Source organism: Gekko japonicus, unplaced genomic scaffold, assembly GCF_001447785.1.
Source record: "Gekko japonicus isolate JY-2015 unplaced genomic scaffold, Gekko_japonicus_V1.1 scaffold19, whole genome shotgun sequence".
Classification (NCBI taxonomy): Eukaryota; Metazoa; Chordata; class Lepidosauria; order Squamata; family Gekkonidae; genus Gekko; species Gekko japonicus.
The window spans coordinates 1,065,952-1,093,687 of NW_015164664.1; the positions used below are offsets into that span (position 1 = coordinate 1,065,952).

The 27,736-nt window shown below is 50.4% G+C and overlaps 1 protein-coding gene across 3 annotated transcripts in view; it reads right to left on the reverse strand.

Annotated features, from left to right (window-relative positions):
• KLF8 (Kruppel-like factor 8) overlaps nucleotides 1-27,736 on the reverse strand; it is a 62,971-nt gene that overhangs the window by 5,138 nt on the left and 30,097 nt on the right. For 2 of the 3 annotated variants that reach the window (XM_015408970.1, XM_015408971.1), the window contains exons 2-4: nucleotides 25,627-25,722; nucleotides 3,489-4,032; nucleotides 161-263 (exon numbers count right to left, since the gene is read on the reverse strand). In XM_015408970.1, the coding sequence (XP_015264456.1) occupies nucleotides 161-263; nucleotides 3,489-3,996 (611 nt within the window). In that variant the 5' untranslated portion in view covers nucleotides 3,997-4,032; nucleotides 25,627-25,722. Of the gene's footprint in view, nucleotides 1-160; nucleotides 264-3,488; nucleotides 4,033-13,779; nucleotides 13,960-25,626; nucleotides 25,723-27,736 lie in introns of those variants that run through there. The other variant, XM_015408969.1, reaches the window with a different exon arrangement.

The following is a 27,736-nucleotide window of genomic DNA, read 5'->3' on the forward strand; positions in this document are numbered from 1 at the left end:
CAGACTGGCAGCTGAGGGGGAGGCTACTGAAAGTAGGGTGAAACTGCTTTATTTCTAAAATAAAAAAGCAGATGCATGTAAAGCAAAATGTGGCCAGTTTCCACATCTTGGCTCCCCTGGCTGCCCTGGCAGTCCCCCTCCTCCAAAGGCCAACACTCACTCTCTCTGCAGGTCCGAGAAGAACGCTGGGCCGCTCTCCACGGCACTGTCTTCACTGTCGCTGTTCATCTCCATGGGGCACATGGAGCTCGGGTCAACTTTCACTGCGGAGAAAAGGGGAAAGGCACTAAGAGAAGGGACAGGCACGCACACACTAGTAGTTCACATTTGCTGAGAGGCATCCACGATAGTCCAGGCAATGCCAAATGGCATGCAGGGAGGGATGGTGTGGGCGAGACTTCAGAGTCAGAGCTCTTATATTTCCGATCCTTCCACATTTCGCCACCACTACATCTCTGCCTGTACCAAGATGACTAAAGGCAAGACTACTGCTCCCAGGAGTACTGTAACACTGCATGTCAAGCTCTGCCACCTATGCAATCCTGAAAGTCAGGATCTCCAGGAAGTCTCATTCCATCCAGGCACACATGCAAAATGTTTGGTTAAAAATGGAAAAGAGAGCACATGCCTAAAGGCCACTGTTCGCTATGGCTGCCTCCCCACATCAGTAATATAGGCCCAGAGGGAGAGGGGCAGTGGAGAAGCCAGGTTCCCAGCAAGCTTAAAGCAAAAAATTCACTATGTTCAGCTAAACGAGGCCTTGCTGATCCTGCTGGGATTTGCTTGGCCAAACAGAATAGCAGCCTGCCAGGAAATAAGGGGCTATGCAAGTAGAGACTGAGAGCAGAGGGAAAGTGGTCTCACTCCAGAAGCACGCTAGACGAAGAAGAGGCTCACCAAAGCCAGCGTTCTTGCTTAAAATCAAAAAAGTGGCAGAGCGAAATCCTGGGGGAAAGCCAACGGGAGATGAAATGCCTCTGGTTTGGGATGGCTCATCTCTAAGGGATGAAGGAATCACTGTTACAGTTCTAAAGGGGAATTGATTAGGACTGGCCACAGAGAGGGTGACAAACGACTGCCTGATCAGGTCTAGAGGCCACAGGAGGAAGGTTGCAGGGCTAACATGTCTGGGGAATTATAGACGTTTATATACAAATGCTAGACATGTCTAAGGTAAAGTGGGGGAGCTGGAATGCTTAGTGTCAGGGGGGAACATAGACATTGTGGGCATTTCAGAAACTTGGTGAGATGAGGATCATCAGTGGGATACAGTAGTTCCTGGATATAAATCATATCATAAAGACAAGGAGGGAAGGGTCAGCGATGGAGTGGCTCTGTATGTCAGAGAGGGTAAACAGTCCAGTAAAACTGAGAATCTAAGAGAAATAGATTCGGTTACAGGTTAACTCTGGGAGTTTGTTTTTGCCCACCAGATCAAAGGTTAGAGGATGATTTTAAAACAGCAAAAGAATTAAGGAAAGCAGCTACATTAACTAACTGTGTCATAATAGGTGATTTCAACTGCCCACACATTGATTGGGTCAATATGTGTTCAAGTCAGGAGAAAGAGATTGGGTTCTAGATACTCCCAATGACTATGCCACAGAGCAGATGGTCACAGAGCCCACCAGAGGGGAGGCAATCCAGGACTTGGTCCTAAGTAATGCTCAAGATCTGGTGAGAGATGTAAACAGGATAGCACCGGCTGGGAACAGTGACCATAATTTATTTATTTATTTGGATTTATCCCACCTTCCCCTTGACGGGCTCTGGGCAAGTTCCAACAGTGTAAATAAATACAACAATAATGCTATTTAAGTTTCGCATTTATGTAAATAGAGAGTTGCCCAAAAAGTCCAATGCAACCACATTTAACTTTAGAGGGGATAACTTCTCTGAAATGAGGGGGCTTGTGAAGAAGAAACAGAAAGGTAAGGAGGGTCAAATTCCTTCTAGGAGCTTGGAGACTATTTTAAATTACAATCATGGAAGTCTACAACATCTGCTGGGTTGCATAGCAACCCTGGACTTCTTTTGTGGTCTCTCATCCAAATACTAACCAGTGCCAACCAGATCAGGGCCCATTTGCAAATACTTCTTTGAAAACCTACCAGAGTGTCTTCTGAGAATGCAGAAATCCCTACCTTGCCTAGAGGGGGCTCTTTTCAGTGCCTTACTGATAAACATGGAAACATCATGTTAGGAGTGCTATGCATACTTCCCTAGACTTCCAGAAAGCTTTTGATAAAGTTCATCAAAGTCTCCTAAGTAAACTCAGCAGTCATGGGATAAGAGGACAAGTCCTCTTGTGGATTAAAAGCAGGAAACAAAGTAAGTATAAATAGGCAGTTTTCACAGTGGAAGGTGGTAAGCTGTGGGGTACTGCAGGGCTCGGTACTAGGTCCAGTGCTTTTTAACTTGTTCATTAATGATTTGGAGTTGGGAGTAAGCAGTGAAGTGGCTAAATTTGCAGATGACACTAAATTATTCAGGGCTATGAGAACCAGGGTACACTGTGTGGTGCTCCAGAGGGATTTGGCGAGGCTGGGCAAGTAGGCATCAATGTGGCAAATGATGTTCAACATGGGCAAGTGCAAAGTAATGCACATTGGAGCAAAAAATCCTAACTATAAATATACATTGATGAGGTCCAAACTGGCAGTAACTGACCAGGAGATAGATCTTGGAGTCATGGTAGAGAACTCAATGAAGATGTCAACTCAACTGTGCCACTGCAATAAAAAAGGCAAATGCCGGGGATTGTTAGGAAGGGGATTGAAAACAAATCATCCAGTACCATAATGCCCCTGTATAAACCTATGGTGCAGCTTCACTTGGAATACTGTATACAGTTCTGGTCACCAGACCTCAAAAAAAGGTATTATAGCATTGGTGCAGAAAAGGGCAACTAAAATTATTAAGGGGATGGAACACCTTCCCTATAAAGAAAGGTTAAAAAGGTTAGGGCTCTTTAGCTTGGAGAAACAATGACTGAGGGATGACATAACAGAGGTATACAAAATTATGCCTGGGATAGAGAAAGCAGAGAAAGAAGTACTTTTCTCCCTTTCTCCCAATACAAGAACTTGTGGGCACTCAATGAAATTAATGAGTAGGAGGCTTAGAACAGAGAAAAGGAAGTACTTCTTCACCCAAAGAGTAATTAACACATGGAATTGACTGCTGTGGTAAGTGGTGGCAGCTACAAGTATAGGCAGCTTCAAGAGGGAATTAGATAAACCTATGGAGCAGAGGTCCATCAGTGGCTATTAGCCACACCGTACAGATGGAACACTGTGAGAGTGATGCTCTGTATTCTTGGTGCATGGGGGGCAACAGTGGGAAGACCTCTGGAGTTCTGGCCCCACTGGTGGACCCGCTGATGACACCTGGGTTTTGGCCACTGTGTGACCCAGAGTGTTGGACTGGATGGGCCATTGGCCTGATCCAACATGGCTTCTCTTATGTTCTCTTAAGAAGAAGCTCACCAGAGCCAGCGTTCTTGCCGTCGCCACCAATAAGAGGCACGGTGATGGCAGCGGTAACACCATCACTGGGCATCGTCGTGTACACCACTGGAAGGGACTGTACCACCACCGGGATGGTCTGAAGGTTGCCCATCTTGCTGGGGAGGTTGACAGAAGGGATGGTGTGAATGACGTGCAGGATCTGTTGCCCACCGCTGCCCTGGGTGGAAGCCAGGATGGAGCCCGGGGAAAGCACCGCAGGGATGGCCGAGGATGAGCCCAGCCCCGTTGGCGACATGGAGACCACAGGTGCCTGGACGGGGGGTGTTGCCAACATGGGCGAGGATCGGACGGATGAGGGCAGAGACTGCAGGGAGGCCTTGGATTTGTTGAGGGAAAGGTCGACCGGCTCAGCCTGGGGCTGGCTACAGTCACTGGCCAGTAGCTCCTCTGGAGGTTCCGTCTTGATGTCACTCAGCAGCACCGGCGGCTCGATGGAGCTCTCCTCCAGCAGCGATGAGGAGCTCATCTTGAGTAGTGCCTTGCTGTGGGCCGAGCCTGCAGCCTGCAAGGAAGGAAAGAGCAATGAGCAGCCTGCGGCTCACAAGGCAGTTCCCACAACAACCACTCGGGGGAGCTAGCGAAACATGGATAAGGACAAGCAACCAGGGAAGCGGAGGCACAGAGAGGAAGGTTTGGAAGTGGCACCTATGATATTACCTGTTCCCTCTACCAGGACAAACAGCACTACCATGGAGCCAATTTATATTAACTATAGAAGGGGGGGAGGGTTAACAGCCCAACCCTCACCCAGCACTGGGGTCCTGATCCAAATTGCTCCGTACCAGGGGTTGCTACTTGAGAGAATTAAAGGAGGTGTGAGATGGGAGGACGGCAACTGAATCCTGTTCGTCCATAAATACAGAGCGTCTTGTGATATCACATGTAGATTAATCCTTGAGAAACTAGGGAGGGTCGAGGAAGAATCCTGGTAACATAAATTTAAAGCTGTTGTAACTGATTCCCCAAATAGGACTAAAGAAATAATCATTCTGCAAGGGAATCTAATAGTCCCTGACCAAGAATCCTCACAATTGTCAAGTCATGCAAGCAAAAGAAGAAGAATGTAAAGAAAGACAGCTTTTGTAGGGGGAGAAGGCAGCTGTGCAAGCTCACGGCACCCTGGGCAGCAGCTCCCCCCTTGCTGCTATTCCCCTTCGCAATACACCACGCCCTTGGTTTAGGGCACCAGCATCCCATGCCAAGGATGCAAGTTGGCTCAGCCAATTCGGAAAAAAAGCAAGGATGCAGCCCTCCCCAGAAAAGAGGGGTGGGGTTGACGGCAATTAATCCAAACTGCCTCGCTTCACATTTTCCCCCAGCAATGGCATTTTATTGTCAACCCCTGGCCAAAGCCTTAGCTTCCAAAGGCCAGGCAGCCCACAGGAAACAGCAGAAGCCTGGCCAGGGAGACAGGCGGGATGGGGGCGTCACTGGGAGGCAACCTTGGCATTTCCAGCTGCACAGGGAAGGCTGGCACTGAGCCTCCGCACACGCCCCCCCCTCCTCCCGAGAACAGGTGGAGCTTGAAAGACAAAGAGCCCATCCCCCTGGCAGCAGAAGCCTCTGGCTGCACTGGCAGAAGCCAGAAATGCAGCGGCTTCCATGTTAAAGGAGGGGAAGCAGGGTGGGGGAACAGCCTGAACCATCCATCAGCTTTTGTCTACCACCCAGACCCCACAGCATATTTGTCTTCTTGCACCACTCCTCGGCACATGCTAGGACAGAGCTTGTTCCAGCCCTGGGAGACGTCATGCAGGGCATTTGGGGCTGGGGTCCCTCAGAGAGACTCAACTAAGGGGCTAGTAGAAGCAGAGCTCTATCCAACGGGGCAGAGAGACACAGAATGCAAGAGGTTAATGGGCAGCTGAAAAGACTGGCTGACTTAGCATCACACAGACAGACTCCCCCCTTTGAGCCCACCAGCCTCCCACCGAGCCCCACAGACCCCCCTCGCTCTCCCCACCCTACAACATGCCTCTCCAGTAGTGGGCAAAGCACAAGTACCTCCCCTCTGTGTCTAGTGCATCTTGAGCGGAGGCAGGAATAACACCAAGAAGGGAGTGGGGTCCTCCCAGGCCTCACTTTGAGGCTCAAGCTCAGAGTCCAGGACATCCAACAGACAGTAAGATCCTTGGGGCAGGGATCTTGACTTTCTTGCCAGAGTTCTGTGGAGCCCTGACACACTGCTGGCAACCTGAGGTTAAGCTGTAGAAAGAAACTGGAATGCCTCTGATTTCCCTGCAGACCCACAAAGCCACAAGTGATCTGAGGAAGATGCTTGCAGATCCCAAACAGAGATTCTTAAGCAGACAGGATCTCCCCACTGAAGAGGTGACAGAGGAAGCCAGAAGAGGAAGCATCATGCTGAAGAACTCGCCATTCACTGGGCCAGGCCCTGCCTGCTACAAACAAGAGGTAGGGCGCAAACGATGTAAGCAGGGCCTCTCCCCATTTGTGGGCTCTGGGATGACCCACCACCACCTCCCCAACGGATACCAGGACCAAAATCCCCGCCATGGTTTCCTGGCTGCTGTTCTTAGGGTCCCTTTACAGCCCACGCACACCTTGCTTTCCCTAGCAATGCCAATAAGGGGCCACCCACTGCACCTGCCCCTCCCCAGCACTGTGGGAGACATGGATTATGAAAGAACCCATGCCTAATCCTGAAGCAGAGGTGTCCGCCATGCACTGGAACAGCCAGCTGCGTGTGGAGGGGGCAGGAAACTGAAGGAGGGGGAGCAGCCAGAACTTCATCTCTGTCCCTCCCCAAAAAGGGGGGGCAGGGAAAGGCTGAACAAAAGACCTCCCTCCTCCCCCATGGTGAACGAAGGCACTCACTGTGTGTTGCTATGGGAACAGGAGGGAGCCCGCATTGGGCTCCACCCAGTGTAAAGGGGGTGGTGGTGGAGCTCACACCCAGTCCCCCCTCCACTGTGGGGAGGGGGTGTTATTTCTGGAAGGCCAAAGGTCATCCGGATGAACCATCCCCTCCTTCACCATCTCTCCCCCTTTGAGCCTGCAGTGGTGTAGGGAGGAGGGAGACGGATGATCCCTCTCTTCCTCCTGGCCAAACATGCTGGGAGAAAGCCAGGGCCCCGCCCCCCACCCCGGTCTGGCCAGGTGGCTGGACTGAGAGGGGCATCCCAGGATTTCTGACAGCACTATAGGGGTGCTGAGACCATTCCCTTTGGTTGGCAATTCACTGCCCCGCTCCTCTGCCTGTTTTGGGCTCATGCAACTGAATTTGGGCTGCAGGGCACAGACAAAGCAGACCAGGCCTGGGTCTCCTTTGTCACTTCATTCTGACCCCTTCCCTTCCCATAACAGTTATAAGGGATGACAAGCAGTTAAGAGAAACGGGTGAGGGGGAACCATGCGGGCTAGATTCCTCGCTTCCCCAACTCCACCTCCAAGGGATTGCACAGTAAGATCTCGGCTCAGAGGCAGCTGTAACAGGAAACTGTGGCCTGGGTCCCTCATTTGCCATCACAGGGCACAGCCTAGCCAAAAAGCACAGGAGGGGAGGGATTATTTTGGCCAACCCTGTTGCACTTTTCCATTTTTAAAATGTCTTCAAGGTGACTTACAAGTATGAAGAGCGGAAAAGTCTAACACAACTATGCTACCATAACAAAACAAAACAAAACAAAAAAAGTCAAAACGAACAGATAAATTCCATTGCAGAAGCAAAACTCTATGCTACCATAACAAAACAAAACAAAAAAAGTCAAAATGAACAGATAAATTCCATTGCAGAAGCAAAAGTCAAACTTGATTGAATGGTCAGGTAAAAAGGACAATCTTAAACTACCACCTAAGTGATAAAGGTGGCACCAGGCAGATCCCCCTTGGAAGACACCCCAGAGACCCAGGGCACTACCACCAAGGAGGCCCTTTCCTTGATAGCCACCAAGGATAGGCCTTTCCTCATTTCCAGGCAGCCTCCTGTGGAAGAAGCCAGTCCTGCAGATACGCCAGTCCCTCCCAGGGCTCCACAGGTCAAAACCAGCATGTTTGAATTGTGTCGGAAGGAGCCTGGCAAGTGGCGGCAACCAAAAAAGCCCTGCAGAAAGAAGACAGGACAGAGTGGCGATGAAGTGGGGATTCCTGTTCTCCGGCAAAGGCACCCAGTTACACAAGGCACAGCTTTGCCATTCAGGAAGCAGGTAACCAACCCGGGACACTCCCTGGCCCATGATGAGGCTGGAGGTGCAACTAAAGAAAGAGAATGCAAGCACCCTCAGCACATTCAGAGAAGCAGGAAAGGCCTCCTGCTTCAGAAAAAGAAACAGGAGGATCGGTGTGTGCATTTGCTATGACTACAGTGACCCTGAATATGCCCGACGGAGAGCAAGGAAGGGTGGGTAGAGGGGATAAAAGATGCTGTTTCCTACCCTATCAATTCAGGCATTCTGACTGCTGCAAGTGATTCCAAACACAAAACTCACCATCCAGGGGTGATTGTTCTTCTGTGGTCATAATACGCCACATAAAGGTGGACCTCCTGCACAAGGCAACAGATGTGTCATCTGAGATCTGAGCCCGTACTGTGCAGCTGCAGACACAGCCAGGCGTGCTGAGTTCAAACCAAAAGGTTAGTTTGGGGGTTGAAAAGGGCCACTTCCAAGGAAACCTGCAGATGCCCCTCCAGGTCCACCGTGCTGCAGGGAGAAGCAGGCAGGCAGGGAGGCTCCAGGCTGAGTGGCCGGCAGAAGCCAGGGGAAGTGGACTCGGCGGCTGGCCTGTGGGTTTGCCAGTGGCAAAAAGTTACCCAGGGAGTGGGAGTCTCAAAGGCCCAGCCCTCTCTAGGTGTTTTTGCCAGAGGAGTTGCTTCCCTCTGGGATGTCAATGGGTGCTCAAACAGAAGGGCTTGCTAAGAAAGGGGCCAGCCGGATACCTGTGGAGAAGCCCCCTTTCGGCTAGGATACATAGGGCTGCTGTTCAGAGACTGGCCTGGCGGTGTCCTGGCCTAGTATCGAGACCAGCGTGCACTGACAGCTAGCGCATGCATACTGATCCCCTGCCCTGGTGCACAGATGCCCGGGATCAGTGGCAGCACCAGCTGGCCTGTCTGGGCTTGGCACAATGCCCAGAAGTTCAGTGCCAAGCTGCGCTGCAGGGACAGAAGTCTACAGCCACATGGTGTGTTGTGAGGGTGCACCTTTTAAATGTTTGCAAAGCTCAAGAATCCAGGATGGGCAGCAGGACGCAGACGAAATCAGGCAAACCCCTCCCCCACTCAGTTCCTGGGATCAAGGAGCACCTCAGCAACTCCCAGCCTCCTGCCTTCCCTCCCAGAGCCTCCTCTGCGTGCCCTAGATGGGTGGCTCCAAGACACTCCCAGCACTTCATGCACAAAACACATCCCTCCATCCTTCGGCAAGCCCAGGAGGCTCCCTTCCCCCAGCTGGGCCGGCCTCACCCACGTCTAGCCACCCCCTCCCCTCCCCGGAGCACTGGCTGCTTGCCTGCCTGGCCTCCTCCCTCCCTGTCAAGAGCCAGGACAATAGCGCTCCAGTTCCCACCACCCTGCCTGAGCCTGTCCTCTGACCAGAGGGTGAGAATTAAAGAAACCTCGGCTCCAGGAACTTGGTACTCCCTTCCGGACCCACACCAGCCACCCCTCCCCTGCCACACTGCCAGTCTCTGCCAGCCTGCCCCTCCCTTCCATCTGCTCCACACCCTGGCCCAGCCCCAGCCCCAAGGGATGCAAAACTGCCTTTGATCCCCTGTTCCAGCTGGGGGGCGGGAGGGCTTTGCCCTGAGGGCACCAACAGCAGCTCCCTTCTGCTGGCCAGGGAATGTGCCAGGGGAGGCAGGCTGCACGAACAGAAAGCTCCCTCCTTCTGGCTGGGGGGCCTCTCAGGGTGACCATAACTGGGAATGGAAAAAGCCTGAGACTTGGATGGGGCCAGGGCAGAGCAGGGCTGGAGGTGGAGTCAGCGCAGAGCTTAGTGTAAAAACCTCCTATTCACCTAAGCAGCTCAAAAGTAAAATGCCACAGAGCGCCGGGAGAGAGAGAACCGCTTCGCTGTTGCTCTTCTGGCAACCAGTCTGAAAGCAAATGGCAGCCAGGCCACTTTTTAAAGCTCTCCGAACCAGAATCCATAAGCAGCAGGAGGGCTGAAACAGACATAACACAAAGGATCCCTGATCACATCACTCTGTTTTCCATGGCAGAGGATGGGGTGGTTTTCTTAATTTATGTATACCCTGCTTTTCTCCCTAAGGAGAACCCAAAGTGGCTTACAACTTTATTCTCCCCTCGTTCATTTTATCCTCACAACAATCCTGTGAGGTAAGTTAGGCTGAGAGTGTGTGACTGGCCCAAGGTCCCCTAGCAAGTTTTCATGACAGAGTGGGAATCTGAAGCTCCCACACCCGAGTCCAGCCCTCGAACCCCTGCACCATCAACGGTCTGTGAGCTTAGCTACAGGCTACAACTGGCCACACTGCCCTAAGGCTGGGGTTTCCAGTGCCCCATATTTGAAGCAGTCTTACAGCAGTTCTGGAACTTCAGCTGCTGCAAAATCCCACCTGTTAGCAGGGTCCGGCTGAAGAGAATGCATGGCTCCAATTCCAGCACAACTGCACTGGGGCTGCCAATTCCCTCCAGGCCCAATTCAAAGTGCCCGTTCCTTTTATTATTAGAGCCTTTGACGATGAAGCACAAATGCTCAAGCATGGCTTAAGGGGACACTTTTTCCCCACTAACCCCTCCTGGACCTTGGAGTTCTGGAGGCAGTGAACTCTATGCCCAGTACCTTTTATTCACAGGTTAACAATTTATCAATGAACAGAGCGAGGGAGATGGATGGATAGACAAGACACACACACCCCTTTAAGCCTCTGAGTTTGTTTGTTTTTTAATGCAATGGCCTTTACTGAAAAGTCCAGCAAAACTTTAATCTTTTTGTAAAGGCATCAGATGCATTTTGTGGAGCACAATTATTTCAAAACCCAACCCTTTGACAGGGCACCTCCCCATTCCTCTGCAGTCCCCATCTTCCCCCTGCTGCTACCTTTTGCAACCCTCCCCCCAACACCTCTAAGCTCCAGCCAGCCACCCACCCACCCAGGCCTCAGAGTTCCTCACACACACCCTGTCTTCAAGCTCTCTTGGTCAGAAGGCTGCAGCTGCAGCTGACACCACCACCACACCCACCCTCCTCTGCATCCTCCTCAGCTTGGGGGGGGGGGGAGAAAGCCCCATGAGCTGAATTCTCTCTTCCTCAAATTGCCCATAGATCCCCAGAGATCCTGCAGGCAAGGGTCGTCAGTGGTGTGGGGGTTGGAATGCTGGACGAGGATGTGGGAGACCTGGGTGACCCTCACTCTGGGTGACCTTGGGCCAGTCACCCACTTTCAGCTTAACCTACCTCAACAGGGTTGTTGTGAGGATAAAATGGAGAAGAGGAGAATGGCATAAGCTGTTCTTAGTCCCCCACCGGGGGGAGGGGGGATTACTGAAGCAAATAAAGTTTGGAGCCAGTTTGGTGTAGTGGTTAAGTGTGTGGACTCTAATCTGGGAGAACTGGGTTTGATTCCCCACTCTTCCACTCGCAGCTGCTGGATGACCTTGGGCAAGCCATAGTTCTGGCAAAGGTGTTCATGAAAAAGAGCAGTTTCTGTCAGGGCTCTCCCAGCCCCACCTACCTCACAGGGTGTCTGTTGTGGGGAGGGGAAGGGAAAGGAGTTTGTAAGCCGCTCTGAGAATCCAAGTGAAGGGCAGGGTATAAATTCAATCTCCTCCTCCTCCTCCTTCTGCTAAATACAGCTCACTCCATTTGTGACACCAACATCTCCCGTGTCTCCAAACTCAAAACTGAGACAGAACTAATAAGCAAAATATCTAGAGAAAGACCCTCTGGGGGAGGGCCCTGAGGCAAGCAGTACTGCCCTGGGACTCAGCACCTGTGCCAATATACACGCCTGTTCCTGACAAGACGCCACTCAAAGCCATCGCCGTTCAAAGCATGGTCTGGATTTCAGAACAAGACATTATAACATGTACCTCCCTGAGATGGACCAGCCCCAGCTAACAGTGCATTCACTGTACCACCCCCAAACTGGTGCAGCACAGTGGCTGACCCCCCCAGCACTGCTACAGGGTCTCCTACTTGTTGGGCCCTTTGGCAAAAAGGAAAAGGGCAAGTCTAACCCGAGACTAGCCGTCCTTCTCCTCCCCTGCCACCACTCAGCCACAGTAGTGCCCAGCAGGAAGCCTGGCCAAGGAACAGGGGCACTCAACTATTCTCCCAAGACACCCGCTCAACCTGGTCTCTCACTAGGGCCAAAGGTCACAGCTGCCTAGCAAAGGGCGGTCGGCTTCCCTAGTTCCTACCGCCTCCCAGCACCCAAGGGCCAAAGGTCATGGAAACCCAGCAAAAGGCTGAACTCCAGCACAGGAAATGCCTTGAGCAGCCTCAGCTCGCATGGGGCTGAATGCCAAAAAGAGGCGGCTCTGCTGTGGAGTTGTGTGGGAGGCAGAGAAAGAGGCATCGCTCCAAAATGCAGCTCCTCCTCCTCCTCCATCTGTGTGCTTTGCAGGGGGGGGGGGCTAAGCAAAGCTATCACCTGGAACTCCAAACATCTGGGGGGATCTTCAACACCAGTTCTAAGCCACTGGCTGCATAAACCAGCAGAATCACTGGGTCTTACAACCAAGACTGCCTCTTATCCTTCCCAGGAGACTGGGTCTTATTGCACATGGGGACAGCTAGTGAGACCCCTCACTATTCAAGATGGTGCATCAGGGACTGAGGTTATTCTCCTGTAAGCACAGTCCAATAAGCAAGTACTGCATCCTTCAAACTCCAGAAACCTAAACTAACTCAGAGCAGACAGAAGTCTGCAGAAGGGCGGGGACTGTCCACACACCTCGCCTTGGTGGGCGTCAACACTCCAGACACCAGAGCCATGACGCCAACGATTTAAATACCATCAGTTGTTTAACTGCTTCCTTGCTGGTCAAAACACACCGAGCAGCTGAAGAAGCAAGCTGACTCACGCAAGCACATGCTGGAATGAGTGTTCTTCGCCTTTTAAGATGCCAGCAGGCTGATTTCAAAGCACAGATTGCCAGTGTGCACCACAGGTAAGTCTCACTTTCAGAAGGAGAAATGACCTCTTTTCCTGCCCACTGGACTGCTGCGGTGGATAAGGGGGCAAACCCCATCCAGACTCTCCTGGACCAAAGCATGCAAGTGCCTCTCACACTTTTGGCACCAGACAGCCCTAGTACCTACTTCTGAGACTACAACTCTTGTGCAGAGAAAAATAATCAGCCTGGTGCTTACAGATCCCTCCACCGTCCACGTGTCCAAAAACGTAAAGGCTCTAACTGAAGAAAATGCAACCAAATCAATTGGCTAAAAACTCAGCAGTTAAAAGTTGAGTCCAAAGTCATTTACTGGCTGATTGGATCCACTTCGTTACTAGAGTCGACTTTCATCCCAGCCCCACCCCATGCCACTCCTTGCCCCGCCTCTGCAATGAAGTTCCCCGGCAGCTAAAAGGTCACAGAGAGGCACCGGGTGCAAGAGGAAGAAAGCCAGAGGAGGCAGCCTCACCGCTACGGACTGCCTGGCAGTAACCTCAGAAGAGCCCTGCCAGTTCCAGATCTGGCCAAGGGTCTATGGCACCCAGCATTCTGTTTTCAACGGTAAGCACAGCTCACAAGCTACCGTCGTCCCCTAAGGTTTGCATCCAGCAATTAATAGTCAAGACATACACCATCCAACACAGATGTTTTATTGCGCTAGAGCCCGTTCAGTGGGCATTCACAGATAATGCTTCACTGCCAGCATGGGGGGCGGGGAGATCCCAGGACCCACAGGCTAGATTCACTGTAGTTGCCGGTGCCTACTGAGGACCAAAGTGTCCTACTTTGGGAGAAGGGACAGCCGGCTGGGCTGACCCCCATCAGAGGCGGTGGTTTCACAGGAGGAAACCTATTCGTCTGACGGCAACAAAGCAAAAATTGGGGCTTGAGGCACTTATAACCACCAGGCTCCTGCCAATATTGAAGCGTGAAAACACGCTGGTGGGCTGCCTCCGAACATGACCCGCCCCCCCCCATCCTAAAAGGCACAGCAGAGAGGTGCACCCTACGACCCAGCGCACTCTGTACATGCTCGAGGCGGCCTCCTCTAAGCTGCCTCCCCCACCTCCGAACAGCCTTCGGGCGCCCGTGTGCAGGGACTTTCCTTTCCTGGCGTGTCTCAGCCAAGGCAGCCGTTCCACTCACCGCCCAGGCCCCGTGCGCGGCGCTCATCCCTTCCGCGGGGAGGATCATCCCGAGCCGGCCTGGTCGAAGGACGCGGCGGACACGAGCAGATGGGCAGCGGCGAGCCCCGCGATCGCCGGCAAAGCGGACCACGACAGGAGCGAACCCAACGAGCCAGGCAAGCGAACAGCCTTCGTCTCCTTCGCCTGTACGACGCGCACTAGGGTCGCCGCTGCTGGATGGGTGTGTTCAACTGGCAGCCCCACCCTGGGGAGGGTTTGGCCAGGCCCAGCCGAGGAGGAGGAGGAGGAGGGGCGGGCGTTGCCCAGGGCCGCTCCCTCCCTCCCTCCCTGGGCGCGGGCGGCGGCGTAAATGGGACACTCGCTTGCTCCGGAAGGGTGGGAAGGACGAGGAAAGGCGTCCCTCTTTGGCCAACGGGCTAGGGAAGGCTCGCCATGGCAACGGTGGCGCCACCTCCGCTGTCGCTGCCCTCGTGGAGCCCTGACCGCGCACCTGGGCGCCAGGAAGGGAGGAGGGCGGCGGGATGGCTCCATCGTCTACTCCATGTACGTTGCAATCAATTGCCAAGCCCCCCCCCCCCCACAGCCTGGACCGGCACTCAAGGGCCAGCAGCTCCGTCCAGCCCCGGAAACAATTCCATAGGAACCTGCGGCATGCCCTGAATGGACTCCAAGGGCACAGATCCGCAGGTTTGTATTCACTTGGAAGGATAATTTCACCACTGTATCACTTTGACATGATGTTCTGTGGGTGTGCCACTCTCTAACATGCTAAGCTACCTCACAGGGTTCTGTGGGGACAGAACAAGGAAGGCGGCCTTGAAAGAATGGTGGGATAAACATGCAGGTTGGCATTGGTCATAATGAAGGATAGCAACACAGGTATATGTTTATTTACTTCATTTATGTTTTATTTACTTCATTTGTACCCCACATTTCTCTGGTTACATCATCCTCTCCACCATTTTATCTTCACAAGAACCTTGGGAGGTAGGTTAGGCTGAGAGTATGTGACCGGCCCAAAGTCACCCAGCAAGCTTCCATGGCATAATGAGGATCTGAACCTGGGTCTTCCACATCCTAGTTCGCCAGTCTAACCACTTGAATACGTTCAAGCAGGAGCCTCAGAAACCAGATTTGAAGCTTATTTCCATCTCCCTTACCCTCTGAAATATGAATCAGCAATCCTGTTGCGTGCACAGCTGCACACAGGGATTCAAGATGGGACAAATTATCATTTCAACTGGCAGAGTTCTGGGTGCAACATTGCCTCCAAGAAGCCTCTGCATTCCCTTCCAGGAATTTGGCCTGAGCCAGACCAGTTGCAGGGCCTGCTGCAATTCAGGCCTGACCTGAAAGACTGGGCCTGTGGTCACCATTTTAACCTGACCTACTTTGCGACGCCAAGACCTTCAGCATACCAGCTGGCCAAAGATGCAGCCCTGCTTACTGCTGCCACAGTGTAATCATGGCTACCCAGCCAAGCAAGTGCAGGGGTTGGAGAAAACCTGCTGCCATTTGTCACATTCTCAGCCCCCAAATGTGTAGATAATGGTGGGTGAATACCTGGAAGAGGAACTACAAGGCAGTGTGACTGGACGGAGGGGGCTCAAAGCTAAGTAAGAGGAGTGAAGATGCTAACAAACCACATGGTGCTTGGAAAAGAGGAGATTTGGGGAGCAGGAATCAGCTATGCAGAGTGGAACCAGCCTTTCTTTTTTAGCAAGATGCAGTAGCTGAAATGGAGACACAAATCTGTGTTTTGGCAAGCTGTAGTTCACAACCATCCCTACATACCATGCCCCAAACTTCACACCCCCTATTGTGTTAGGGAACAGCCCCCTTTGCTTCCCACTGTTTGCTTATGTGGGAAGAGAACCTTCACCAGCACCAGTGTTCCCTCTAAGCTGAGTTAGTGTGAGCTAGCTCACAGTTTTTTAGCCTCCAGCTCACAAATTTTTGTCTTAGCTCAGGAAGAATGGCTCCAGAGCAAACTAATTTATGCAGTAGCCCAATCGCTTGCTCACAACTTTAATGCCAGTAGCTCAAAAAGTAGAATTTTTGTTCACAAGACTCCACAGTTTAGAGGAAACATCCAGCACCCAATTTGATCAGCATCAGGGCTATTTTTGGTCAGGAACGCACAGGAACGGAGTTCCGGCTGGCTCCTGAGTTGGCCACGCCCAGCAAGAACTCATTAGCATAATAGGCCACACCCAACAGCAGGAACTCATTAGGATTGGCTACGTTAGGGGTGTGTGGCCTAACATGCAAAGGAGTTCCTGCTACAAAAAAAGGCTCTGGGTTTTGACAACAAACAAGGTAAACAGAATAAGAAAGGAACGGTGGGTGTGGCTGGATGACCACACTTCTGGTAACATGGGGGTGTGGCCCAATGTGCTAATGAGCGGTGCTGTCAGGGTGTGGCCTAACATGCTAATGAGTTTTGTTGTTGGGTGTGGTCTATTATGCTAATGAGTTCCTGCTGGGCTTTTTCTACGAAAAGAGCCCTGATCAGCATCATTCCATAACTGAACCACAGCCCTGTCACCATGCATGTGTGTAGCAGTTTGTAATAGGCTTGGTCTAAAGCAAAGCACAAGATGTGTAGGAGACCAACCCCGCCCTCTAGGGCAGCTGCTGGGGCTGTTTCTTCTGCAGGCTGGGGCTTGGGCAGTGGGTGAGACAGGAATGAAAAGCCTCACTGGCAAGGCTCCACCCTCCCTGTTCCTCGCCTGAACAAACAAAACCTTGTAGAGGCCCAGCTTGGGGGGGGGGGGCAAAGATAGATGGGGTGAGAGAGGAGTTGCCAGTGTTTGGGTCCTGTTATTTATGGGCAGCACAGATTGAGAGAGGTCACCCTAGAGCTGCATGACAGCTTGCCTATTCAGAAGGAGCTACAGAATTGGGCACAGCCAGCTTGGCCAGGCTCCCCAGCAAAGAGAGGATTCATTGCGCCAGGACTGCACGGGAATCGTCTTAATTTCCCATTTATGAACTGGGCCCAGCCCAGCCCAATTCCAGTGGCTCATCCACAATCGGAGGAGGACTACATCTTTGCTGCATGTCTAGGTGCTGTGGCAGGAGAGAGGCAGACTCCTGTGTCTACTGATCCACCAGCCACAAGGGCCGGACCGCAAAATCATGTAAATAGCCCTCTGCCATCTCTGGACATGAGTCGGTCATGTGGGCCAGAGCCAGTCATGTGGGCACCAGAGAGGAGAGGGCAGTTACAGGCTGAGTCACAGAGGGAGGGATGGGGCGGAGTGCAGATCTTCAAATGCAACGTTTGCTACTACCAGGAAGATGGGGAGGGGTAAGGGCCCAAATTCACTGGAAAAAGAAGTGCATACAATAAGGCCTTCCTGTAGTTCTTCCCAAAATGCTCGAGTTTAGTGAACTAGATTTCACCCTAGCCTGAGAGCTAACAAACATGGCCTCCTCAGCAATGCTTCTCTCTTTCTCCCTCTCCCTCTCATTTCCATCACACCCCAGTGTAACACAGGGGGTAACAGGAACCTTCCTGAGGTCTGTCTTTCTTGAGAGGCAATGTTCATGTTTTTGGTCCCCCACAGAAGCTTCCATCAGAAATAGAAAAACTGTCAGTAGAAATACAGCCTCCCGATCTAAGCCATTTCCCCCACCCCTTTTTTTGTGCCAACAGCTGACTTACAGTGTGTCCATATGGGGTTTTCAAGGCAAGAAGTGGTTTGCCAGTGCCTGCCTCTGCATAGTGATCCTGGTATTCCTTGGTGGTCTCCCATCCAAATACTAACCAGGGCTAAACCTGCTTAGTAGCAAAGATCCAACAAGATCAGGTTAGCCTGGGCTATCCACGTCAGGGCAAGACATCCCTACCTGGACACAGTCTGGGAATCCCTGGTTAGTCCAACGCTCCTGGAACTACAGAAACTACCTCTTCCTCCCAAAAGTCTGGGTACAGCAAACAGAATAAATCCTGGAGTCAAGAGAGAACCCTGTGGCCTTCACATCACTCACAGGACTGGACAATTTAAAGAATTTGTTCCACAAGGCAAAGAAGGAGGAGAAGGAGAAGAGGAGGAGATTGGATTTATATCCCGCCCTTCACTTGGAGTTTCAGAGCAGCTTACAAACTCCTTTCCCTTCCCCAGCTTTGAGCTTGCCCTGCGTCTGCCCTAAAAACCTCAGCCAGATTTCTAGTCTGGTGTTAGCTGGTTACTGCTCACTGGGCTGAAGCAGAATAGTAAAAAGCCCAGTAGCACATTTAAGACTAACAAACTATATTGTAACATAAGCTTTCGAGAAACACAGCTCTCTTCATCAGATGGGCTAAAGCAGAACATTCATCTTTAGCATCATAAAAGAGGCCACTGTGCAAATCCAAAGATGAAGTGCCACACCCTCTTCCCCACAAATGGATGATCAACTACATGCATGCACACACACGCCCAGTAATTGGGCATCCATATGTCCTTGTGATTGCTTGTGCCCTGAATCCAGTCCTGCAGCCCTGGATACAACCCTACCTTATGTGTAGTCTTCTAAATGCTACAACTGTGCTAGGGTCAGCTGTCATCAACAAACCAAAAGAGGGCTTGTCCAGCAGGTTTTGCCACCATCCTAAATGGAAGTATCCAATTGCAGAGAAACAACAAGGGTTCCCAACAGACACTGTATCTGAATAGCAAGAGTCCCTTGGCCCCAATTCAGGGTGGAGGCAGACAGAGCCAGCTGCCCCACTCCCAACAAAGTAATCACTGGGATAGATCATTAGCCCAGTCCCCTCTCCTTCCAAACAGAGATCCTCAGAAAGGGGGGGAGGTAACACTTCTCATTCCAAGGAGTCTGACATAAAGCCCATCCACTCACTTGGAACATCATATCCCGGGTTTGGAGCAGCAGTTCACCACTACACAGCAGAACTTTTCAAGCCTCAGAAAAAGTGTTCTTCACAGAAGTTTAAATGGAAGGAAATATTCTTCAGTGGAAAAAATCTAGCCATCTATCAATGATAGACTGTAGACAGGCGCCCACACAGAAACCTTCCTTCTGACCTTCTGGGCTTCTGTTTGTGCATGCTCCCGCCCTTCCTCTTGGTGGGGGGAAAAAATCCAGTGGAGATGTATTTAGTTGTTAGAATAGGGCTGGGTCTGTGTCACTATTGGGGCACCGGAAAACCAAGCCATGAGAGCCAAAAGCCCGTGCTCAGTAATCTGCAGCATCACCAGTAATGCAGCTCAGGATCAACACTGCACAGAAATTATCTAACGCAAAGATGTCAAACTCATTTGTTACGAGGGCCAGACCTGACATAAATGTCACTTTGTCGGGCTGGGCCATGTGTGCCATACAATGTAATTCCAGGTACCGGAGATATAAACTATATAAAGGATAGCAGCTGGAGAGCTCCAGGTTGGTGTACCCTCATTGCAAGGCCCCATGGGCTAGGAGGGGGGGGTGCAAAGGAAAACCCATATGGGCAGACTGGAGAGCCAGCAGTGCAGTACTGGGCAGATGCTCCCACACTGCTTGACTGCTGCAGACAACTGTTCCACCATGCTGAAGCCACATTCAGAGTGGCTCCGCCTACTCCCCTGAGCAGCCTCCTGTTCCCTCCCTTTTACTAGTTGCTCATGGGCCGCATAAGAGCCCTGGACAGGCCCGTTCCGGCCCCCAGGTCTAAGTTTGACACCCCTGATCTAACAGGCCTGCCCCCTCCCCCCCGCCAACATGACACTGTGGTGGAAGACTGCAAGAGGGCTAAGCTAATCAGCACAACACTGTATCGATGACCTGTCTCAGCACTGCAAAGCCTCAAGTACCAGGTCTGGGTCTGCTGTGAACACACTCCTGATCCCCCTTTCACCTTTTGCGCATTTCTGACTGTGTGCAAAACCAAAGTAGCTGTAGAAAGACAAATTTGTACAAAGTCATAGCAGGCCTGTCTCTGGAATTCTACCAGCTATCATCTTAAACAGGTGTTCAAGGAAGTCCTAACACAGTTGTACCTTTGGCAAGAAAATGTGGTTTGTTGTCCACACCAGTGGGCTACTCCAGGGATGGAGCAACAACTATAGGACAACCTCCTCAAAAGACTGACCAGGGTTGCAGACAGCTGCGTAGCCCCACCCCATGCAGCAGCTCCCTCAACATGTCAGAGAACTCGCCCTGCAAGATGTGCAAGAGACCCAGCAAGTTTGTGCTGTAAATTAGTTGGCAATATGAAAGCCGAGTTGTTCCATCTTCTTAGAGACATAAAGAACTTGTCGGTATTAAGAGTGTTGCTCTCCTACCTCCCAGTCAAGACCCATTTGAGCCACCCAAGCCATGTTGAGCCTTTATGGGAAAAGACGCCTAAACATTGCAAAGTGTGCATGAGTGTGTAAGGGTGTCTGTGCTGCACAGAGATTTATACACTCTCCATTTGCTTTGCTGTTCCCTCGTCCCATTTTGCATAAGGGCTGTGGAAATAAAAAACAAAGAGTAAGACACAAACTAAGAGTTCAGCTCATGCAGTCTTAGAGGGTAACAGAAGTAAACTAGTACAAGTGGGCATAGAGAAAGAAAGAAAAAAGGGAATTCACCAGAGAAAGCTAACAGATCCAGGAATAGCACAAAAAATATATAAACCAGCACTAGGCTAGCTTGGACAGGAGGTGTGCTGTAGGGAAGGCCAAAGCAAATGGCAGCTCTCACAGTTGCAGAAGAGGGGATGAGCAGGCCAAACATGTTCACTCTCAAACACGCACACCACCCATGGTCAGCAAGCAATTCCAGCTCCTGTGAAGCAGGCACACCCAGCCCCCCCCCTTACCCCTAACCCAGTCAAGACCAATCGACACAGTAGCGGCCTCCCCCAGTGGGGTGGAGAGGTGAGGGGAAAGCTGTGAACGGGACCAAAGCACATTTGAGCAGGAAGTGGCTGGTTAGTGTCACAATGAGCTAACGCTTTCCATTCTGCTCTCTTTGTTGATTGATCATTCCTCTTGTGACAGCCAGAGTGTGGTATAGTAGAGTACCAGACTGCGACCTGAGAGACCCAGGTTATGGATTCCCACTCTGCCATGGAAGGCTGCTGGGTGACCATGGACCAGCCACTCTCTCCCAGCCTCACCTCCTTCAGGGTGGTTGTGAGGATGAGAGAACAATGTAAACTGCCTTGGGTTCCCACTGGGTGGTGGTTGTTCAGTCGCACAGTCGAGTCCGACTCTTCGCGACCCCATGGACCAGATCACGCCAGGCCTTCCTGTCTTCCGCCGTCCTCTGAAGTTTGCTCAATTTCATGTTCGTTGCATCTATGACACTGTCTAACCATCTCATCCTTTGCCGTCCCCGTCTGGGTAAGTAAATAAATAAAATAATTGTGAACCACAGATCTTTCCTTCCTCTATCAGAGAAAACCACAACCTCAGCTTGAGATCCAAGCAACCTGGTCTCCTTCTCGATGCGTCTAATGAACTCTGACTCACAAAAGTTCATGCTGGAATAAATATTGTTACTTTTGAAGATGCCACTGGAGTCCTGTTCTATTTTTCTCTACGTGAAGAGATTCCAACTCCAGCCCATGCACCTGAGCCAGGGCCCACGACATCTGCAACCCAGTACTGCTGCTTCTGCTTCATTCCCTGTCCCAGCAGCATGCACCACTGGAGGCAATCTGCTCCTCCTCCACCTCAAGGACCACTGAGCCAGGACCCTCCAGGCGTGCCTCTCAAGTTTAACATTTTTGTCAGTCCCTTAAATATTTTGCAACCTCCTTTGAGTTTTTGCAGCAAGACAGGCAAACTATATATTACCCAACTCTGCACGATGCACAAAAGTAGACTCTTCATCCACCCTGGAGGGATATCTAAAAAGATCTCAAACGATATGAACACTAACACAGACTGGGCACAAAGTTTTAAAAGAGGTGTGTTGAGTGTTAGATATTGACAATCTTTGGATCATTTCCCCCTTCTTAACATCCAGCTTGCTCTAAAGCAAGTACCCTTTGACAAAGGTTCCCAATTTCATTTAGGAGTTTGCTAGATTACTCTCCCAGTAACATCCCATGGCAGGGAGTTCCACAGTATATTTGTATGTTGCACTCGATGCCTTCTTCAAAGAGACCTTCAGTTCCATAGCTCCAATTCTGAGGTCTACCAACAATCTTTTGCAGCTGGGTTTTACCCCAATCAACTCCTTGACTACCCAAAGGGAGTCTAGTATGTCCTATTTTTAAAAGGTTACCCAATTGGGTCTACAGGCCATCCCTTTAAACAACAACTGTGCTCCACAAGAAGAGACACTCTCTGCTCCACTAGCCAAAGGTGCCCACTCTTGAGCCCTGCCACCCCCACCCCCGCTTCACAGCTGGGAACAGCGATCCTCCCATCACAACTATAAGACCTACATAGTCTCTGCCACTCTCTGACAAGCTCCTGCTCTTTGCCACCACTGTCAGGCAGTGGCTCGTGGGAATTAATGGATGGAGGCACAGTGGGAGAGCAAAGGGAAACATCACCAGGAATTTTTGCCTTTTGGTCTTCCACAATGTTGCCCTGCACCTGACTGGGTGAGACAAGATAGGCGTCTCCCAGGAGCAAAGACTTTAGGAAGCCTGCATGCAACCCCACCACCATGCAAGAGGCACGTCCTTGGCGGAGGCAGGCAAGGTTTGTGCATGTGTGTATATTGTGTGTATGTAGGGGGGAGGGGTACAGCTGTCTCAGTCTTTTCACCTCCAAAAATGTTGGTCTTTCTTGCCATTTCAGTGCAGAGCGGCCTTTAGAAGACCATTCATTTTAGTAGTACTTAAGAATATTCCACAGCATCCTACGCATATTGAAGAGGTTGAGGGGAAAATCCAGTTAATATTCTTTCTCCCCCATGTTTAGTCTTTAAGCCCTTGGTGTGATGGGTCTCCAGAACTAACTGAAGTTGTTTCCAAATCTGCCATACCAGCATGTGTGTCCAGCACCAGCGGAGCTGAAGGGTGTGCTTCCCTGCAGAGAAACTTGCCTCACAGGCCCCACAATTGCAGGACATTTCCCAACACAGGAGTGAAATATTCCACAGAGACACATTCAAACATACACATGTTTAAGCGCCCGTCAGCTCCACCGGACAAGTGAAGCAAGGCTTTTATTGGACTGTTCAGGCATTAAGAAGCTGGACAGAAGCATCTGAGAGAGTCACAGACAACAGTCATATGTAGGCATTGGAAGCAAAATAATATACATAACAACAGATTTATGTAACATTTTTATTAATACATGTATACCCTCTTTCCACTTAATCTACACAAAAACAAAATAATCCACTTCAGTAAAGAAGATGAAGGAGGCAGCCCCTCCTTAAAATATCCAATACCATGAAAGGTGTGGCTGAGTTAAAAAAAAAAGTTTTATTCCAGTGAGCAGAAGTTGTCAGAGCGCCTGACTTCAGCCATGCAATTTGTTGGGTGACCTTGGGCCAGTCATTATTCTCTCTCAGCCTAACCTACCTCACAGGAATGCTGAGGATCAAATGGAGGAGGAGAGAACCCTGAGATCCCTGAAGGAAAGGTGGGGTAAAAATGTGACAGGCACCTCAAAGAACAACAGTGCTTGATAAATGCCAGGAGAGTTGGTTACCGAAGTCTGGATGCCACCACAGAGAAGGCCCCATCTCTGGCAATTATCTACTCTATTCCTGAAAGTGGGGGGGGGGGGTTCCTGGGAGCCAGCAGAAAGGCAGGTTCATAAGGGAGCAGGCCCTCCTCTGTCTACTTTTGACCTAGGCTGCTTTAAAAGCTAAGAACTGGCACTCTGGGGAAATAACAACAACATGGTAGCCCATGAAAATCTTTAGGCACTAGGTGAAATGTGATCAGGTAGAGAAGCATCCAGTAATAGCCGGGTCTATTATGAACGAGCTGAAATTTCTAGACATTCTTCCCAAGGCAGTCTCATGCAAGACAGGCTGCAGCAATCTAACCTGAAGTGTAGATAACTGTGGGGTCTCTTGGGAAAGGCCCGTTAGTGCCACAGCTGATGCACCACAGGCAAACAATAGCACCGTGAACCATCTACTCTCAAAACTCAAATGTGAAATTTTAGAGAGGACCACTATGTCCTGTTGACTGGACACCCTCTTGGTCTACACAATCCAGGCCACTAACAAGTTACTTTTGCTCCCAAGTCTGAAAGGGGAGGCCAGATCCACTGAGCCCCAACTTCAAACTTTCTCACACATAGCACAGTCTGGTCTTTTTGCTCCAGGAAAACTAGAGGAGTTTGATGGCTCCACTGTCTCAGGGCAGGGTCTCTCTGGCCAGTTTCTCTAACATCTCCTAAAATGGTCAGAACCTGATGACATCTGAGTGAGAGAGACAATCCTTTCTTCAAGAAGAGCAGCATACAAATTTCATGGAATGGCACTTTCTCAAGGGAAAAATGCTCAGTCCCCAAGGGCAAAGTGTATACAGGACTGATCCCGTTTCTCTCAAATAAAAAGGCCTGACTGACTGCAAATGACTTACTCTCTGAGATTCCTTTATGGCACCTTTCTAAAGAGTTCCTGACAATTTTTAGATGCCAACCTAAAGAACTGCCTTATACCAAATCAGACACTTCATCAGTACTGTTTGCTCTGCTGTGCAGCAGCAGATCTCTAGTTTCTCAGTTTCTTCTCCAAGACAGGTCATCTGAGATCCTTCAACTGGAAATGCCAGGACTGAACCGAGGAGCTCCAGCTTGATAAAGAAACTGCTCTGCTGCTAATCTACAGCTCCCTCCCCAAAACTAAGATTCTACCCTGTTCAGTCTTCCCCACGGCCTGAACATGGCATGGGGCGTGTTACAAAGCCTCATTGATGGGAGACCTCAAGCCCATAATCTTTGGTCGACAACAGGGCCAGGATCGTGTGTACAGTGAAGTGTGCTTCTGAGCACATGCAGACTCCTACTCCTACTGCTGAGGAAGCATAACCAGTCTTCCCTTAAGACAGAAGAACAGGACAGAAGGCAAAAGGGCTTCCGTTTTGCTCTTCCCGCTTACAAGACCACTTTTTTAGGCGTTGCTCCCACACCCTTCAACAAAGTAGCCACTTCCTGCCTCCTGAAATTCAGGGTTTCTCATATATCAAATTTAACCCTGTCAGGGTAGAGGGGCTCTGATTCTGTTGGGAACAAAACCGCATTGAACTTCCTCTGACTGTTGTCTCATGTTATGCAGCATGGCTCTTCTATCCAGGAGGGTGACAGAAAGGGAGGGAGAGCTGGTTAAGCACCGGGCCAAGTAGATCAACACCAACCAAGAGGGCAGCGCTCTCTCTCTCTCTCTTGCCAGAATCTCCAGCCACCCCCTTCTTGCTGTTCTCTGGACCTCAGAGTTATAGCGCTCTGAACAAAGGGGAAATGGCTTGTGAATTTGTCATCCCTGCACACCTGGCTCTCACCACTTCTTGAGACAAAGAAGTCTATACTTTAGTTCTGCACCAAGGAAGCCTCTTTTCATTGTTCTGCCCCCTCCCCACTCCAAAGGCTCCTTCCACCTTCCCAAATCACCCCACGTCCTGTCCTCTCCCCACCTCTGGGGACATAATTCACGGAAGGACCTGTTTCTCCTAGTTCTCTTTGTGCTATTGTTTGGGAGCACAGCAGGATCAAGAGGATCCTTTCCCAGAGATAGCTGCAAGATGAGGAACAGATCCAGCCAGGCGTGCCTCAAGGGCTTGAGGAATGGCTGGCCTCAAGGTCTGGCTTCATAGGAGACCACACTGTGGACAGAGCCAGCATAAGAGACAGTCTTCATTTTCACTGTGCCTCAGTTTCCTCATCTGCAAGAAGAAATAATAATGCTACTCACTTGGCCTGCATGGCTAGTTAGGGGGTGAGAGACCCACCTGTCAACAGAGACTCTCTTCTCCAGACTCTGCCTCCACACCCACGGGTAGCTGCTGCACACGTCACTTCCTCTCCCACAGCCTCTGGGACTCCATCTGAGAGAACAGGAAAGATAAATGCTGACTGCTTTTGCTTTCAAGAAGCAGGAGATCCCACACAAGAAGGAGGAAGCAGCAGGGTAGGCAAGAATATCAGGCCTGGCTCACCAAGTTCTGGAGAGGCTGTGCTAAAGCCTCCTGCACAGGACAGTCCACTTGAAGCCAGGCTCAGGCAGAGATCCCAAAAGCACCTGGCTGCCCAAAATGCAGAGGACATAGAAGTTTCTGGAGCATCTATGTTCTCTCCCATTCAGTTCTATTATAGAGAGAATCTCCACAAGGAAGGGCAAGGCTGAGCAACCCCTCAGGAGAGACCTGCAGCCAAGCACAATGCGGACCTATCCAAACTCAAAATGTTGCACCTAAACTTTGAGTTCAAAATAAATAATGGAAATCATAAGAACATAAGAGATGCCAATGTTGGATCAGGCCAACGGCCCATCCAGTCCAACACTCTGTGTCACACAGTGGCCAGAACTACCAGTGCCATCAGGAGGTCCACCAGTGGGGCCAGGACATTAGAAGCCCTCCCACTGTTGACCCCCCCCCCAAGCACCAAGAAGACAGAGCATCCCTTGCCCCAGAGCCCCTATCTATACCTTGTGGCTAATAGCCACTGATGGACCTCTGCTCCATATGCTTATCTAATTCCCTTTTGAAGCCGTCCATGCTTGTAGCCACGCTTGTAGAAAAGTATGCACGTTTGCTCATTTTTACATAAATTTGCCCCATTTACATTCTTGATTCTTACAAGGACATGTGTGAGTTTCTTCTAGAATTCGGGAAATAGCCGTTCAGAGGCAAAAGGAGTTAAGGAGAATCAGACACTGATACAATACTCAGTAGAGAGGTGCTGAGGCAAATGCTTTGCCCCTGTTTCTGACATACACTACTCACATTGGCAAAATGGATTTCCCTCCAACTTGGCAGCCTGTGAAGGGGATGGCATTTAACATTTGAGAATAAGTTTTCAAGAAAATAAAGCATGGTTCTTCCAACAGCTGACATCTGCCCACAAAAACTCGCAATTATGAGCATTACTGAACACTGGATTGATGATTGAAGTCTGGGAAAAGGTGCTGAGCTAATTTGGCCTGCAAAAGATTCCACTTGCATCCATTTGCTAAGATTGCAGATATTTTTGAATGATATTAATCATGAACATGGACTTTCACATCAGAGTATTTTCTTTACTGAGAACGAGGTTACCTCCTGGTTTTGCCAACGCTTTTGAAGCATTTGGACCACAGTTGACTGCTCCTGAAAATGATGGCAATGGAGAAGAGATCAGAGATGCTATTGAGGAACCAAAACAAAATTTGTTTACTTCATTTGTACCCCCACCTTTCTCCCCAATGGGGAACCAGAACATCTAGTTTTCCTCTCCTGTTTTATCCTTTACAATAACCCTGTGACGTAGGTAAAGCTGAAAGTGTGTGACTGGCCCAAGGTCACCCAGCAAGCTTCTATGGCAGTATGGTGATTTGAACCTGGGTCTCCAAGATCCTAGTCTGATGCTCTAACCACTATACAACACTGGTTCTCTGATGCCCACAATTTCCTTCTCACTTGAGGTGTGCTCTTCTAATAGTATTTCTGGCTATGGCAGCACACAGTCTAAAACTGGAACGATACAAAGAAGATAAGCATGGCCCTTGTGCATTTCTAACAGACACTTTCCAAAACTGTTTGTGTGTCTGAGTATAGGCAGAGGATATTGCCCTGATCAAGGTCACCTTTTCACAAAGGCAATACTGGCAGCCTGTCTTGGAAAAAGAACATTTTTGGATACTGACACCAAAGAGCCTCTTCTGAACAAATGGAGCAGTTACACTAGGACCTTCAGCCAATGTAGAACTAGACAAGCAACCTTGGCTTTTCTTAAGCAACAGCAGTTATATGTGGGCATCATTAATTACCCCCCAACTGCAATTTCCTTGTGAGAGAAATACCGTCATTACACTGGTTTTGGTCTATAATGACTATTGATCAAGCATGTACAGCGGTCCAT